The sequence below is a fragment of the Malaclemys terrapin genome, chromosome 25, assembly GCF_027887155.1.
Source record: "Malaclemys terrapin pileata isolate rMalTer1 chromosome 25, rMalTer1.hap1, whole genome shotgun sequence".
NCBI lineage: Eukaryota > Metazoa > Chordata > Testudines > Emydidae > Malaclemys > Malaclemys terrapin.
This window is the reverse complement of record NC_071529.1, coordinates 2811411-2829457: the sequence shown is the minus strand read 5'-3', so window position 1 is coordinate 2829457 and position 18047 is coordinate 2811411. Positions and strand designations below refer to the sequence as shown.

Below are 18047 nucleotides of genomic sequence, written 5' to 3'. Positions count from 1 at the left end.
CACTCCCGTCCTGATTTTTCACATTTGCTGTCTGGTCACCCTAGGTCCCTGCTGGCTCAGGACCCCCTTGTTCAAATGGCTTCGTGTTCCTCCTCGCCCAGGGGTTGGGTCCTCAGTGCACCAGGGCAGCAGCCGTGGGTTGGGGGTGGCCGTAGAGGCCTCGTGGAACAGGGAAGGGATGGTTCCTGGCTCCTCTCTACCTGCACGTGGCTCTGGGGACGCTGCCCCTGGGTCTCGGGTTAAGTGCTGGGCACCAAGACTGGGACGGAGCAATGGAAGGGAATGCTGAGGCTGGAGGGATAGGCCTGCTTGGAGCCTGCTGCTCCGGAGCGAACTCCCACCTCCCTGCTACAGGCTTCCTGCAGCCGGAACCTCTCTTCCCACTGGAATGAAGGTGCTTCCTCTGCTCCTCCCCACGGCTGTTTCTTGGTTCCTCTACTGGCCCGTAAAGGGGCTCAGCTCGGGCAAAGCAAACTTAAACCCTTGTTTTCAAACACCACTGGAAGCAGCCCAGCCTCCCCGTGCAGCGTTTGCAGCCCAGTCCCTGCAGCATCCATCCTGCCTGGTGTGAGAGCTGGCCCGGTTCCTTGTTGCTCACATGGAGCGGAGGGCAAAGGCGGAAAAACAGCATGAACAGTGCAGAGCGAACTGGACTTTCAGGTGGATCTGAGGTCAGCCAGTGCTGGTGTCTGTGGGAACTAGGGGGTGCGGGAGCAGACAGCGAGGGGCCTGCTGGACTGAATTCAGGCAAGCACCTTACTGGGAAGTTGGGGGCTGAGCCTTGCTGTCTAACTCAAACGAGACAAATCCAGCCAATGAGGCATTCTGCTGTCCTTCCCTGGCCCTGCCCCCATCCCGTGGGGTGGGGCTTCCTGCACATTACAACCCCTGATCCTGGAGGTGGGAAGAGAGAAAATGGCACCAACTCCCCCCCTCCCAGTTAAGCCCTGCACAAATCCTGGAGATATGGGACACAACTTGCTCCCCGGGCGAACTCCTTCCCTTCCTGACCTGCTCACCCCGGCCCCTGCCCCAGGAGAAGGGAGAAGCTGCCAGATGCCCACCACATGCCAGGAGGGGAAGCAGGAAGGGAAATTCTGGGAGTGGCTGTCCATTGCTGCAAAGGGCTTTTGTTTTCTCCGAGTTACCAGCGGTAAATGCATTGCACGCAGGAGGATCAGAGCCATTTTCCCTGTAGTCTGGTGCTGTCCTCAGACCTCATTTCTAATGTGGCGTAATCACGTCCAGTTGTGTCGGAAGCTGGAGAAAAACTTGTGCTCCTTAGCAGACAAGGGTCTGATGGGATGCAAAGGAAACCAGCTCTCTTGGGGCTGGCCACTTTCAGTCTCCTAAGGAAGATCCAGCGCTGAGACGGGACAGGCACGCAGTGTGGTTACAGGAAGAATTTTCTTCACTGCTGTCATCTCCCCCGTTCTAACCTACAGATCCTCTTGATGTGAGGAAGTTGGTGAGAATCTCGGTTCTGTGAATTCGCTCTCTGTATTGTTCAACAGGAAACGAGGGAGCGAGCAGAAGGCAAGTTGAGACCAGCTTTAGTCACCAACACGCGCAGTCAGAAACAGGTTCCCTGGGCCGCTCCTGCCGCGGCAGGCATAGGGGCCGCTGCAAGCTGCTCTCCAGCAGTCGGCAAAGCTGGCACCAGAGTGCCACGGAAATACAGCAAATGGAAACTGGTGCGACACCACCGTAGTGACCATACTGGAGAGGAGCTAGCAAGATGTGAGCCTGCAGGTAAATGCACCGGGCATTTCTGAGCGGGGCTGAGTGATGAACAGCCGGGTCGCTGGCTGACTCTCGGAAAGTTGTCGGGGTGGGATGCTCTTTGCCAGAGCCTTAGTTTCCCTCATGCTGTTGAAAGAGACTGCGAAGTCAGGAAGGGAGTGTAATCTCCAAGGCAGCTGGTGGGGATCAATAGCTGTTGGTGGAATTGAGCCCATAGGGGGGTGTGCTTGTCTCAGCTGGAGACCTGGCGATTGGTTTCTCTTTCGCCCTGCAGCTCCCATGAGAGAGTTTGACACACAGGAGCCAAATGAAATCTGATGGTTTTCCAGGTCAGTGGTCATAAGCCACTGTATAATTACAGAATTGCAGAGCGGCCAATGCTAAACATTTCACCGCGGTTAGCAATCCAGACGGCTTCACGGATAATAGTCTGACTTTACAATGGGGCATGCGCTTGAGTCTATTCAGTGTTACCATGTTTGGGCGTATTTAATGTTGGGCTGTACCTGGAGCTGAGACACGCAAGTGAATGGCAGGTGCTGTAGCAAATTGGTTTGGAGGCTGTGCTGCTGGGGGCTCTGGACTTGATCCTAGGATTTTTAAAGGGTTGATGCTTGTGCTCAGCTCCCCAGCCATCAGGGCAATTAATGAGAGGCCTCCCTGTTGGGCTGGCCTGGGAGCTTCACATCAGCCACCAGGAGCAGGGTTTCCAAGACTCCAAGTGTGAGGCTGACATGGCCCCTCCTTGAGGCCTTTCTGAAAATCCCAGACCCATCAGGAGACGTTTCCTGCTTTGGGGAAGGGCTTTTCGAAGGATGTTCTCCCCCATTCCCCTGGGCTCACTGCACTGGGTCCTACGTGGTGTCAGGGCAGCCAGCAGGCTGGGGGGGGAGGCACAGGGGGCGCGGATTTGGAGCCAGCCCCTGCTTCTGCTGAGCTCCAGACAGAACTCCCTCCCAGTGATGGCAGCAGTGCAGGATTGTGCGCTGGAGCTGAGCTTCTGTGGACGGACAAACAGGCTCGCTGCCAGGGGAGCAGGGGGATGTTCTCTGGCCTAACTTGTGGTGGAGCTCCAACGAGATGATCTAATGGTCCCTCCTGTCCCACTTCTTGGATCCACATTCAGCGGGGCTCTGTTTGGTCCAAGCAGCCCTGTGCCTGGAGCATGCCGTGGCACCATCTCCTGCGGTAGCTGGTAAAAGGGAGAATGCGGGGGGAGTGGAGTAAAGGCAGCCCATCCTGAAGCGTCACGTCACGTCTTTTGTGCATGTCTTATTGTTCTCCGCGTTGGAAGGAGACGCTAGCCTGGGCCCTGCTTGCCTGTCTGCCATTCCCGGGCTCCCCAAGGCAGAGAGACAACTAGAGACTAGGTTGCCTTGGAAAACCGTCTCACAGACACTGTGTGTCTAGCACACACACTGCCAGGCTGGGTCAGACCTGAGGTGCCTCCTGCTCAGTGTCCTGTCTCTGACAGGGGCCAGCACCAGACACTGCAGAGGAAGGTGCAAGAACCCTGTAGCAGCAGATGGGGGGATAATCTGCCCTCTCATCGAATATCAGAGTTGGAAGGGACCTCAGGCGGTATCTAGTCCAATCAGGACCAATCCCCAACTAAATCATCCATGAGTTCTCCTGGGCTCTGATAGTCAGAGATTGCATCTGAGTTTAAACCAGGAGATTTAATACACCTCCCCAAATGTTAGATAGCATTAACTATTCTAACTCTGCATATTCTTGTATGCAATCTCTTTTAATCTTGTTAAGCCTTTGGCCTGAACATCTTCCTGTGGCAGAGAGTTCCACAGTCTAATTACCTGTTGAGCATAAAAGATATTTCCTTTGATAGGGTTTGAATTTTAATGGCATTTATTGTCCTCTTGCTCTCGTTTTTATGAGACAGGGAGAACGGATGCTCCAATCTCCCTTCTCTACCAGTCATTATGTACAGACTTTTATCATGTCCCCTCTTATTTGTCTCCTTTCTAACAACCCTAATTGTTTCAGTCTCTCTGCACAGGGAGTTTTCCCAGGTACTTGATCATTCTCTGAGCCCCTCCAGTTCTGCAATACCCATTGTGAGATGGGCTGACCTGTACAGCTCACAGCGTCCAGACTCCCCAGTGAGCCATATCAAGCCATTAGGCTATTCCTTGTGTTATTCTCCATCCCACGGCTGATTCGGCTGCACATCTGGCTGGTTTTCCTGGCAGCAGTCGAGAAGAACACGTAGCTTTATTGTGACTTGGCTCCTGCAGGGGGATGAAATGCTGTTTTCCTGTCATTATATTATTGCCGCAACACTCGGAGACCTCGGTCAGGATCCGGGCCCCACTGTGCTAGGTGCTGGCCGAACGTGGCAGGAGACTGGGCTCTTTTCTGACCCACATTCAAAGAACTAATTATTGTGTCAGCTCCACAGCTCTCGCCGCCAGTTTGATTCATTGCCTGATTTACACTGCTGCCGCCTCTCCCTCTCCTCCCTAGCGATGCCAGAGGCGCATGCCGACAGTTCTGCAGCATACCGGGACCTTCTGGCACCAACCCAGCCCAGGATGGGGGGCAGGAAAAGGTCACTGAGCCACATTTCCCCATGCCCAGCTCCAGCTGCACCAAACAGCTGGACTCACCAGGGACCGAACCTGTAGGCTCTGAGTACCCACCACACATAGCTCTAGAATCATAGAATATCAGGGTTGGAAGGACCTCAGGAGGTATGTAGTCCAACCTCCTGCTCAAAGCAGGACCAATCCCCAGACAGATTTTTTGCCCCACATCCTTAAATGGCCCCCTGTCAGGGTTTCCTCCCCACTCTGAACTTTGGGGTACAGATGTGGGGACCTGCATGAAAAACCCCATAAGCTTATTTTTACCAGTTTAGGTTTAAAACTTCCCCAAGGCACACATTCCTTCCATGCCCTTGGCATTTCTGCCACCACCAAGTGATTTAAACAAACATTTAGGGAGGGCCACTTGGAGCCCTACCTCCCCCGAAATATCCCTCCAAACCCCTACACCCCCTTTCTTGGGGAGGCTTGAGAATAATAGCCTCACCAATTGGTTACAAAATGAGCACAGATTAAACCCCTTGAATCTTTAGGATACTGAAAAACAATTCGATTCTTAAAAGAAGTTTATTAAAACAATTACCTTTGTAAAATTAGGATGGAAGATAACTTTACAGGGTAACAAAAAGATTTAAAACACAGAGGATTTTCCCTCTAGGCAAAACTTTAAAGTTACAAAAACAGGGATAAATCTTCCTCTTAGCACAGGGAAAATTTACAAGCTACGACAAAGGATAATTTAAAGCATTTTTTTTCTATTACTTACTATTTTTGTAATATTAGATGCTTGTTCAGATATGGCTTAGGGAGATGTATTTTCCCCGGCCCTTGTTCCTTGCTGACCCAGAGAGAACAAAGGAACCCAAAACAAAAACCTTCCCCCACAGATTTAAAAGTATCTTCTCCCCTTATTGGTCCTTTTGGTCAAGTGCCAACCAGGTTATCTGAGCTTCTTAACCCTTTACAGGTAAAGGAGGGATTAACCCTTTACAGGGTAAAGAGGGATTTTATGCTACCCTTAGCTGTATGTTTATGACACCCCCTCAAGGATTGAACTCACAACCCTGGGTTAGCTATCCCTGCCCCCGGGATGCAGGGGGAGCGCTGGCTTAAAGCGAGGGCACTTAGGGATGCCACCTTTTTACCACTGACATCTAGTTGTAGATGCCTCAGTTTTGGGGGACCCAGCATCAGACACTTCCAGGATGATGGGGGGGTGGGCCGAGCACCCCCAGGCCGGGCGGTGTTGAGAGCAACCCAGGGAGTCTCAAGTTGGTCTCCCAGGCACTGAGGCAACTTCTGGCCACTCCCCCAGGTCCTGTGTCAGGATTGGGCCCACATGCCCAGCTGAGCCACTGTAGCAGTTGAGGCCAGTCCCCAAGCCTGGCCCAGGCTCTGGGGAAAAGGTCACAATCTCTGTGCTCCTCCGATTCCTGGGGCCACCAGTCACAGACTGCCCCACTGTGGCTGTCTCCAACAACACTCCCCCCAGGCATGCCCTAGACCCATCCCTTTGCCGGCGTGAGGGAGCAGGAAAGGTTGGTGCAAGGCTGGGTCTGGCAGCTCTGTGCCATCTGGGATGCACCAAGCCTCATCTTGCGGCAGGGAGCTGCAGTGATTTGCTTCCCACAACGCCCCTTTCCCTGTGACGGTGAGCTCACCAGGCACAGCTGTAAACTCCACTGCCCAGGGTTACAGAGCCTGGAGAGCACCTCCCCCGCTCTAAACCCCTGCTGCCTCTTCCCGACTGCCTCTGGGGCGTGCACACCTAGCAGCTCCCCCTTGTTGTGTGCAACTGCCCAGCCGACCGTGCCGGCCCCAGGCACAAGATGCGCTCTGGCCTGGAGTAGGCAGGAGGTAATGGATCTCCTGGGCCTGTGGGGAGAAGAGGCTGGGGAGGTCCAGCTCTGAACCAGCCATGGAAACAGCTTGCCTGACGGGGTGCAGAAGAAGGGGTATGGCAGGACCAACAGCAGTGCCATGTGGACGTAAAGGAACTTCCCCAGGGAGACCAGCGATAGATCTGGTGGTGCCCCCCAGTTCCGCTTTTACACCGAGCTCCATACCATACAGGCAGAGACCCACCATGAACAGTGAGGAGGAGGGGGGAAAATGTGGCAAGCCAGGAACCCGTCTGAGACTCCGCCACAGACTTGCCAGTACCTCCAGGCGAGTGTGAAGGAGCCTGATGCCGAGGAACATTGTGTGTGCATTTCTCCTGATGATGATTAAATGTAAAGATAGTGCCTAGCCCATCCTCACGCTAACAAGACACCGGTATCAACTTTTCCTTGTTCACTTGGACGAGAAGAGCTGGAGGCACAACAAACAGAGGTAGTGGGGACATCTGCTTTTCCCCTGTACAGCCAGGTGGTGGGGGGCATGCGGAGCAGGGGGGCTAGGGTGTGGTTTCTCTGTGACTGCTGCAGTTGTAGCTTGAGCGATCCCTTCCAGGCCTGCAGAATGCCTGACCCTGAGGAGGAGGAGGAAGAAGACTGGGGAGGACAAAGGGCCTAGAGGGCCATATGTCCATCAGCCTGGAGAAGGGAAGAGCAGAGAGAAAGGCCCCAGAGTCCCAGCAGGACAAGGAGAGGGAGATGCAGCAGGACATGATGTGATTGCAGAGCCATTATCCTTGAAAATTCGTGGCAATTGGGGGAGGTCCCAGATGATTGGAAAAAGGCAAATATACTGCCCATCTTTAAAAAAGGGAAGAAAGAGAACCCAGGAAACTACAGCTTCACTTAAGTCCCCAACAAAATCATGGCACAGGTCCTCAAGGAATCCATTTTGAAGCACTTGGAGGAGAGGAAGGTGATCAGGAACAGTCAACATGGATTCACCAAGGGCAAGTCATGCCTGACCAACCCTGATTGCCTTCTGTGATGAGATAACTGGCTCTGAGGATATGGGGAAAGCAGTGGATGTGATATATCTTGATTTTAGCAAAGCTTTTGATATGGTCTCCCACAGTATTCTTGCCAGCAAGTTAAAAAAGTATGGATTGGATGAATGGCCTATAAGGTGGATAGAAAGCTGGCTAGATTTTCGGGCTCAGTGGGTAGTGATCAATTTTGTCCATGTCTAGTTGGCAGCCGGTATCAAGCGGAGTGCACCAGGGGTCAATCCTTAGGCCGGTTTTGTTCAACATCTTTATTAATGATCTGGATGATGGAATGAATTGCACCCTCAGCAAGTTTATAGATGACACTAAGCTGGGGGGAGAGGTAGATACACTGGAGGGTAGGAATAGGGTCCAGAGTCTAGACAAATTGGAGGATTGGGCCAAAAGAAATCTGATAAAGTTCAACAAGGACAAGTGCAGAGTCCTGCACTTAGGAAGGAAGAATCCCATGCACTGCTACAGGCTGGGGACCGACTGGCTAAGCAGCAGTTCTGCAGAAAAGGACCTGGGGATTACAGTGGATGAGAAGCTGGATATGAGTCAGCAGTGTGCCCTTGTTGCCAAGAAGGCCAACAGCATATTGGGCTGCATTAGTAGGAGCATTGCCAGCAGCTCGAGGGAAGTGATTATTCCTCTCTCTTTGGCACTGGTGAGGCCACACCTTGAGTATTGTGTTCAGTTCTGGTCCCACCACTACAGAAGGGATGTGGACAAATTGGAGAGAGTCTAGCGGAGGGCAACGAAAATTATTAGGGGGTTGGGGCACATGACTTATGAGGAGAGGCTGAGGGAACTGGAGTTATTTAGTCTGCAGAAGAGAAGAGTGAGGGGGGATTTGATAGTAGCCTTCAACTATCTGAAAGGGGTTTCCAAAGTGGATGGAGCTTGGCTGTTCTCAGTGATGGCAGATGACAGAACAAGAAGCAATGGTCTCAAGTTGCAGTGGGGGAGGTCTAGGTTGGATATTAGGAAACACTGTTTCACTAGGAGGGTGGTGAAGCACTGGAATGGGTAGGGTTACCATACGTCCTCTTTTTCCCGGACATGTCCGGCTTTTCGGCAGTCAAACCCCCGTCCGGGGGGAATTGCCAAAAAGCCGAACATGTCCGGGAAAATGGCGGCTCTGTTTAAGAGCCGGGCTGCCTGAACGCTACCGGCTTCGGGCAGCCCCGTGCCTCCAGACCCTGCGCCGCCAGAGCCCGGGAGGGGAAGTGCCCGGCTGGGGGCGCAGGGTCTGGAAGCACGGGGCTGCCCGAAGCCGGTAGCGATCGGGCAGCCCGGCTCTTAAATAGAGCCGCGGGGGCTGGAGCCTCCAGCCGCCGGGGCTCTGTGTAACTGACACAGTGTCAGTTACACAGAGCCCCAGCCGCTGGAGGCTCTGTTTAAGAACCGGGCTGCCCGAGAGCTACCGGCTTCGGGCAGCCCCCTTGCCTCCGGACCCTGCGCCCCCAGCCGGGCACTTCCCCTCCCGGGCTCCGGCGGCGCAGGGTTCGGAGGCACGGGGGCTGCCCGAAGCCGGTAGCGCTGGGGCAGCCCGGCTCTTAGGCTCTGTTTAAGAGGAGCAGAGCCTCCAGCTGCGGGGGCTCTGCTCCTCTTTGGCTCTGTGTAACTTATACAGTGTAAGTTACGCAGAGCCGCCGGAGCCCCGGAGGGGAAGTGCCCGGCTGGGGGCGCAGGGTCCGGAGGCATAGGGGCTGCCCAAAGCCCGAGCGCTACCGGCTTCACGGTTTGCTGGGCAGCCTCCAGACCCTGCGCCCCCAGCTGGGCGCTTCCCCTCCCGGGCTCCAGCTGCGCTGGGGAAGCGCCGGCCGGGGGCGCAGGGTCTGGGGGCTGCCCGGGAAACCGTGATGCTGGTAGCACTGGGGCAGCCCTTTCCCCCTGGCTGGGAGTGGGAGGGAGGAGGGGGCGGAGTTAGGGTGGGGGAAGGGGTGGAGTTGGGGCGGGGCTAGGGGTGGGGAAATGGGCGGGGCCATGGCCCGTGGAGGGTCCTCTTTTTTTATTTATGAGATATGGTAACCCTAGGAATGGGTTCCCTAGGAAGGTGGTGGAATCTCCATCCTTAGAGGTTTTTAAGGCCCGTCTTGACAAAGCCCTGGCTGGGATGATTTAGTTGGGGTTGGTCCTGCTTTGAGCAGGGGGTTGGACTCCTGAGATCTCTTCCAATCCTGATATTCTATGATTCTATGACACAATGGGGCTTCTCAGGGAGCAAACCAAGTGCTGCAGACTCTGGTTGACCTACAGGTCCTTGCAGTCCTTGAAGAACTTCATGGTATCAGCTCCCTACATCCCCCAACATATGATGTGGTGTCACAGGCTGCAGCAGTACCCTACCACGCCCCGCTGAGGGACAGCAAGGAAAACCACAGCCTCATCTACCTGACCTGTGAGAACCACGTGTGTGTGTGGGGGGGGGGGGGTGGACTACATTCGTGTGCTGAACCACACAGAACTGTTTGTTGCCGTTCCAATTTTAAAGTCACGTTCTGTTCATTTATGTAAAACTTTGGATTGCATCACCTGTTGCTCTTCTGCCTGGGGTTTGCCACTCAGTAAATGTATATTTGTGGAGAATGAACTGCTCTGTATTACTTCCCAGCATACATTCCAGAATGCACGGTGGTACTGAGTGCACTCAGCCCTTGGACAGCAAGCACCACATAATTCATAGCTTCAGGAAAACTCCGTCATATTTACCAATGTAAAGCAAGTTCTACACAGTTCCCAGCAGCACGCAAAGCTTCCAGCCCAGAGCACATGCCAGCACAGAACACTACTGTGGCCGACCATTGAAGTGCTCTTCTAAAGCCTCCTTCAACCACACAGCCCGTCCAGTCCTACTGTGTCAGAAGAAATATGGCTGCCAGTGCCATCCCTAGAAACCTCCATGGAAGTTCCATCGAGAGTTCTCAGGAGAACATAACATACCAGTCCAGGACTAGCCGGTGCTCGTTTCTCAAGCCCAGAAGTGATGCTGTGCTGCCAGCAGATTCTCTGTGAACGCCACCCACAATCTGGAATTGTTTCTCGCTGCATCCCTCAGCAAACTGACCTCCAAGAAACTGTCGTGTTCCCCATTGTTGCAGTAAGTCCCACAGGTCTGCAAATACAGGAGAATCATGCGGCCTGTATTTGTGAAGTTCATGAGAATAGTGCCAAGCTCTGTGAGCTCCAGGCCTCTGTCAGAGATGTTGGATACCTGAAAAGTGGCACACAATTTTGTGGGATTTTAAAAAGACATGACAAATATGGGGTATGGATGGCATTATGGTCTGGAGAAAGTTACATGCTGAGAACTTGACCCTGAGCTCCCAGAGATCCCTGGGCGAGTCATTTCTACCCTACACCACAGTGCAGAAAAATTCCCAAAAGACATCACACTGAATAGTGGTGCATGGCACACTGGGATACCTACCTGTGGTGCACCACACTTTGCATTGACACAAGCACTTCTGGTCAGTACATGCAGTGTCAACGCAAGCAGCCAGGTTAGGCATGTGCACAAGCCATATACAAACATTGGCAGCTGGATGCCGACATAACTTGTGTTGACCAAAGTTTGTAGCATAGACACGGCCTAACATGGTGCCTTCATAGCCAAAGCTCATATGCCCAGGTAACTGAGGGCTCAGTCCTGTGCTCTTTGGTTTCATTGGTCCAGGGTGGGTACCGGCATAGAGCCCTTGCATGTAAACAGGAAAGGTGAACGTGGAGACAAAGCAGCTCATTTAATATCAGAGACACGCACCGTTGAAACACATCATCAGCAATGCCAGCCTCAGACACTCAGCTGTCATGAATCAGGCCTGCAAACGTCATGAGACTGGTTTGAAGATCATAAGTGTTTAAAAAATAATACATTTTGTGTCCTTTTTGTATTTCTTCTAGTCTCTGAGTCTTTACAGGGCACATGGGTCATGTTTTCAAGCTTTTCTCCACAATTATGAGGGCTAAAAAGTCCCTTTTTTAAAAAGTGGAGATTTCCCCCATAATCCCAGGAGGTGGGGCTTTAACACCAAACACCATGATACTCAAGATAAAAGTCACACAAGCTGGCAACCTCTGGATTTTGAGGGGAGGTAGTTACTGGTGAGGGGTAGAGTCATAGGTGCCGATTCTGTGGGTGCTCTGGGGCTGGAGCACCCACGGGGAAAAATTAGTGGGTGCTCTGCACCCACCAGCAGCCAAGCTCCCCACCCCACCCCCCTGCTTCACCTCCTCTTCCACCTCCTTCCCTAAACGTGCCGCATCCCCGCTCCTCCCTCCCAGCGCTTGTCGCCGCCAAACAGCTTTCACTCAAGCTGCCTTCCACTTTCAAATTCTCAACCAGTTCCTCCCTATTTATCAAAAATAAAATCTAGACCAGCCTCTCCCCTAGTAGCTGTCTCCACCTTCTGAAATAAAAAATTGTCTCCAATACATTGCAGTAACTTGTTGTATAATCTGTGCCCTGCTGTGTTATTTTCCCAACAGATGTCTGGGTAGTTGAAATCCCTCATCACCACCAAGTCCTGTGCTTTAGATGATTTTGTTAGTTGTTTAAAAAAAGCCTCATTCACCTCTTCTCGCTGGTTAGGTGGTCTGTTGTAGACCCCCTAGCATGGTATTACCCTTGTTTTTTATCCGCTTTTATCCTTAGCCAGAGACTTTCAACAAGTGTCTCCTAGTTCCAAGTGTATACATCTTTGATAAATAAGGCAACACCTCCTCGCTTTTTCCCTGCATGTCCTTCCTGAGCAAGTTGTACCATTCTATACTAATATTCCAGTCATGCGTATTATTCCATCAAGTCTGTGATGCCAACTATGTCACAGTTGTGTTTATTAACTAGCATTTCTAATATACTGTGCTGGGGCTTGCTCACCACATTGGCTGCCCTGTCTCATACCATCTCTGGGTACAGAGGGGGGCAGTTGCCAAGGGGAGGGCCCCGATCTGGCACATACAGAACATCACAAGGAGGGACCTGCCAGGGTGGCTTTCCAAGCACCCAGAGCTGGGGGGAGACACAGCAGCCACACACACAGTTTACAGGGAACAACACGCAGGGGCAGAAACATAGATCAGTCCCCACAATATTTCCACTAGCCCTCTGCCCCCTCTCTTCCTGGCCCACCACTCCTGGGTGGTGCTAGTAACAGCACCTTTAGTTAAGGTTGCCTGTTACTTCTCATTCTAAGACCCTGGTTTGGGTTGCTTATAACTTTGTCAAAGTTCAACCATTCAGGCTGAAATCTTCCAGGCTGGGTCTCAGTCTCAGTCTCCCAGCGCCGGTAGCTATGCCCCTGGTGGAGGGTGGGGTGTTTTGGGGAGAGCTCTCTCCCAGCACTGGTGCTGCGACTACACAGCCATATGGCAGTGCTTTAACGTTGCTAATGAAGACATACCCTAAGTTACTATCTTTCTTTGAGACGAGAACTGATTTTTTAGACAAAGGAAATGCAGTAGATCTAATCTACCTGGATGTCAGTAAGGCATCTGATACAATTTTACATGAGAAATTATTAGTTAAATTGGAGAAGATGTGGATTAATATGAGAACTGAAAAGTGGATAAGGAAGTGGTTGAAGGGGAGACTACAACGGGTCATACTGAAAGGTGAACAGTCAGGCTGGAGGGAAGTTACTAGTGGAGTTCCTCAGGGTCAGTCTTGGGACCAACCTTATTTAACATTTTTATTACTGACCTTTGCACAAAAAGTGGGAGTGTTCTAATAAAATTTGCAGATGATACGATGTTGGGAGGTATTGCCAATATGGAGGAGGACCGGAATATCATACAAGAAAATCTGGATGACCTTGTAAACTGGAGTAATAGAAATGGGATGATATTTAACAGTGCAAAGTCCTGCATTTAGGGACTAACAATAAGAATTTTTGCTATAATCTGGGGACTCATCAGTTGGAAGTGACAGAGGAGGAGAAAGACCTGGGTGTATTGGTTGATCCCAGGATGATTATGAGCCGTCAATGTGATGCGGCCGTGAAAAGGCAAATGCAGTCCTGGGATGCATCAGGAGAGGTATTTCTAGTAGAGACAGGGAAGTGTTAGTACCATTATACAAGGCACTGATGAGACCTCATCTGGAACACTGTGTGCAGTTCTGGTCTCCCATGTTTAAGAAGGATGAATTCAAACTGGAACAGGTGCAGAGAAGAGCTATTAGGATGATCTGAGGAATGGAAAATCTGCCTTATGAGAGGAGACTCAAATTGCTTGGCTTGGTTAGCCTAACCAAATGAAGGCTGAGGGGTGATCTGATCGCTCTCTATAAATACATCAGAGGGATAAATACCAGGGAAGGAGAGAAGTTATTTAAATTAAGCGCCAATGTGGACACAAGAACAAATGGCTATAAACAGGCCATCAACAAGTTTAGGTTTGAAACTAGGCAAAGGTTTCTAACCATCAGAGGAGTGAAGTTCTGGAGCAGCCTCCCAAGGAGAACAATGGGGGCAAAAAACCCTAACTGGCTTCAAGACTGAGCTTGATACATTTATGGAGGGGATGGTATGACAGGACTGCCTACAATGGCATGTGGCCCATCGGTGACTGCCAGTAGCAAAAATCCCCAGTGACTGGAGATGGGACACTAGATGGGGAGGGCTCTGAGTTACTACAGAGCCCTCCCTATGTGCGGCCCCGTTGGCCTGACTGAAGCCAGCCCCCCAAATATAGAAGTCAAACTACACCTATGCTGGTTAATTCCCCTCCCTGTTTAAAGGTGATGGTTGGGTTCAGCTGAAATTAGGTCTTTTGGAGTAAAGAGGGTGACTGGAAAGAGACTGCATCAATGAGCAGGGGGAAGCAGGCTCTGGCAGGGTTAGCAGGTTGTAAACTTGTTCCCCTGCTTTGTGTCTTTCAGGTGGAGGAAACAGGAACCATTCACAGGAAGCGGCTCCACGGTGCAGGGATTTCTCAGCCAGACATGGAGCCGGCCGGCGCTCTGGAGGATGTGTATGTCCTAGTGGAGTACGAGTTTGAGTATGTGGCTAAGGACGGGACGCTCATTTCCATAAAGCCCAACGAGCGGTACGTCCTGTTGAGAAGAACAAACGATCACTGGTGGCATGTTAAAAAAAGCAAGGACGCCCGTCCATTCTACATCCCGGCAAAGTACGTGAAGGAACTGCCCTCAGTCACCCGGCCCACCAGTGTGTTTGAGCTTCCTCCAGAAACCCCTGGACAGCTGGTCTCCAGGGACGCCTTGGAGACAATTGTCCTACAGCCAGCCAGGGCTGGCCAGGACCAGCCTTTGGCATACGAGTACAAATTCCTGAGCGCTGCTCAGCAGAAAGAGCAGCACAAAATGGATACCAATGAACCCGACACTGACTTGGGGGCTGGGTCCGTCTGGTCAGGGTCTGGAACTCTGGGGCCCGCTTGCAAAGACGCCAGCTTCGAAGGCGAGACCCTGACTCGAGCCGTAGGAGAGGGGAAAGACTCTCCTCCAGTGTTGAGCTCATTTCACAACCCTCACTGCGCAAAGAGGAGCAGCCACTCTCCGGCGCTGCACATCCCCCCCAGCGAGCACATGCGCCCGACGCAGTCCCTGGATGACCTGGCCAGGGTCACCCCCAACCCCCAATGTAGAGTCAGTCACACGGGGTCACGCAGGGCGGGGACCACAGCGGGCTCTTTGCTTTCCCCGCAGCCTCTCAGTAAGAGCCAATCTGAGAACATTTATGAATCCATCAAGGATCTGGAGAGACAGGAGAAGGCAGGGTCCAGCCGGCCAGCTCAGGTGAGTAGCACAGCTTCCTTCTGGGCCACAAAAGGGAACACAGGTGGGCAGTTAGCGGAGCTAGGGTGATCAGATGTCCCGATTTTCTTATATAGGCTCCTATTACCCCCTCACCTCCTGTCCCAATTTTTCACATTTGCTGTCTGGACACCCTAAGCGGAGCAGACTGGGAGTCAGCACTCGTGGGTTCCTAGGCTAACTCAGCCACCTTGGGCAAGTCTCCCCCCTGTCCCCCCCGTGTCCCCTACATCGGGGGGGGGGGAGGCAGTGTGTGGGGCGAGGAATGTGCTGCTCATTTCATGACTATTAAGCACCTGGAGCGTCTCAGAGAAAAGGCACTGCTGACGAACAAAGTGCTGCCGTGATCTCACCTGCTTTGTGCTCCTGCAGGGCCATGAGGAAACCCTTGGAAGGGCTGGTCTGGGGACTTTAACGGGCTTTTCGGGCCTTCATTTTTTTTTTTCAGCCCTGTGTCTGTCTGGTCTGGCTGTTTAAGGCCCAGTCCTGTAGCTTGTCCTATGCAATCAGCGCCCCAGCTGGCGAGGCTGAATAGCTGAGGTGGAAGGACACAAGCTCATGTTCTGTCTGCAGAGCTTGTACCTGGGGGGGGGGGGGGCGCAGAATATCCTAGTATTTCCCTTCAAAATCTCCAAGGAGTGCTCTGCCATTGCGGGGCGCGACCCAGGCCAGCGAGGGGCTGTGTCAGCCCTGCCCTGCAACCTGGGGCGCCTCACAGTGCTTCGCTGCTGTAGCTCCCACCTGGGCTGCTCACAAACAGCCAAACTGTGCGCAGGTCACACCCCGAGTGTCTGTCTGTAGCCACAGCCCGGGCCAGCCGCTCCGGCCTCGCAGCCTGTCCGCAAGTCTGGCTTCCAGCAGCCTTGGTTACTATTCACAGCGTGACCCCAAGACTCCCTGTCCTGAATTCCCCCCTACCCCCAAGAAAGCGTGTTCTGTACTGGCCAGCCCTCTCCTGGATAGTCCAGATATACTAGGTCTGTTGCGCCTCTAAGGAGATCAGTGTACTGGTCTGCCACCTTCAACGGCGTTACCCCCACAATGCCCATCACAGGCTTCGCTTTAATTAAAGACTAAAACAAGTTGCTTGTCTTACACAGAGAGAGACTTGAACTGAGTGCAGGTCAGAACTGGTCACAAGAAAAACTAAGATAAACTGCTTCTGAAACTGAGCAAACTCGGCCTGGTTCGAGGTAAAGTCCCTTGCCGCATGTGTCTCTTACCACTGCTGACCCAGCTCTCAGGCCGAGATCTGCTCCCAAAGGCCACGGCTGCTTGATGTGTTGGCTGAGGTGAAAAGAGAGAGATGGGGAGAGAGAGAGCCTGGGGGGCAGGCTGCAGCTGCCCCTCACTTTTACAGTCTCCCTTGGATATGGTTTTTCTCGAGAGTGACCCCGGATAAAGTTCTTTCCAGCTGAGAACAAGGAGGCATGGAGCTGGGAGGCAAGCAGAGCTGTTGTCCCTTCCTTGCCAAAGATCGGCCACTGGGCAGGTGATGGCCCATCAGCTCTGATGGCACCTGGCTAGAGGCGTCAGCTTGTGCTTTGTCTTTGAGAAACAGGTTCACCCCTCCCCGGCCTCGTCTGGTAAACACACCTCAGTCCTGATTTCATCGCATGTTCCTAACTTTGCATGTAATGTTGCTGCACACATTGCACCATGGTGCTACTGACCAGCGAGTTCTGAGATTTCAAATGATGCCTCCCAATTGCGGCGTAGCTAGGAGTGGAAATTGGGGTGGGCCCCGACTTCCGCGTGGACGGGCAATGACAGATTGTGCAGCTCAGCTTCTCCCCCGACGCCCTGTTCCTAGCCCTGGTGCCCCCAGGCAAAGGGCTTCACCGGCTGAGCTGGGCAGACACATGGGGCAGCTCAGGAAATGGCACGGTAGAGCTGCTGGTGCATAGCTTTCTGAAGGGCGGGCGCAGAGCTCCATCACACACCTCCTTACTCCTGTCTGCGCCTCCTCGCCCCCCAGAGACAGGGCTGCGGCTCCAGGAGGAGGGGACACAGACGGGGTAAGGGGTCCGAGGCTGGTGCTACAGCAGCCAGGGCTGGGAGCAAAGCCCCAAGCGTGTGGCCAGCAACAGAGCCCTAGGCATGGGGCTGGCAGCAGAGCCCCGGGCGTGGGGCCAGCAGCAGAGCCCCAGATGTGTAGCCAGCAACAGAGCCCTGGGCGTGGGACTGGCAGCTGGGACCCCAGGTGCGGGGCCAGGAGCAGAGCTAGGTGGCACTCCCTCCCCGCCCCTGATGGGGTCTGGCCCGGGCCCCAGTCATGCCCCCCTGAATGGTCCTCATTTCACAGCCTGGGACATTCCCAGAGGTTGCTCCGATCTCACCGTCCCAAAACCAAGCAAAGTTGGATAGAAAATAACGAGTTCTGAGTCTTCCTACCCAGCAGCATTTCTACTGCCAGCGCCTCACATGCACTAACGCTGAGTGAACGTTGTGGGGAAACCTGAATTTCAGGCCCTGCCTGCCTTTCCAGCGCTGGAATTCGCAGCTGTGTGTGACATTAATACTCTGCCTTTTGCATTTAATGATTGTTTGGGAGGTTGAGATGGCCCTGATCGGGTGTGACCTTTGGACATGTCACTTCCTTGCCCTGTGGCTCAGTTTCCCCATCTGTAGAGGGAGCTTAATGATACTTTCCGGCGCCTTTGCAAAGTGCTTGGTGATCTCTGGGTGGAAGCCTCGTATCAGAGCTAGAATCCTCATGCTGCCTTGTTTAGTTATCAAATTCTCTCCTTCTCTCTGTGCTCACGTAGCGTCAATGGACCAGCAGAGGCCGCTGTGACTCTAAGCATTCTGCAGTGGGGTCCCTTGGGCTACCGCTCCCCCTCTCCTGCCCCGGGAGCCTGGCTGCCTTTTCAGATGCAGCTTGTGGCTCATCAATTCAGCAAACATGTTCAATTCCAGAAACTGCTGCCGCTACGGGGCAGTTTGAAGCTGCCGTATTTTCTTCTCCAGACTCTTCCTCTCCTCTTAGTTCTTGAGGAAGTGGCTAGTAGCAGCTCCCAGGTCAGCTTTAGAAACCACCCCTGCGGCATCTCCCATGTGAAGCATTCAGAGA

At 53.0% G+C, this 18047-nt stretch overlaps 1 protein-coding gene across 1 annotated transcript in view; it reads left to right on the top strand.

Moving 5' to 3' along the window:
• The first annotated feature begins 834 nt into the window (after positions 1–834).
• Positions 835–18047, top strand: part of ARHGAP27 (Rho GTPase activating protein 27) — a 76872-nt gene continuing 59659 nt past the window's right edge. The window contains exons 1-2 of the mRNA XM_054014596.1: positions 835–1752; positions 14078–14956. Coding sequence (XP_053870571.1) covers positions 14141–14956 — 816 coding nt within the window. The 5' untranslated portion in view covers positions 835–1752; positions 14078–14140. The remainder of the gene's footprint in view (positions 1753–14077; positions 14957–18047) is intronic.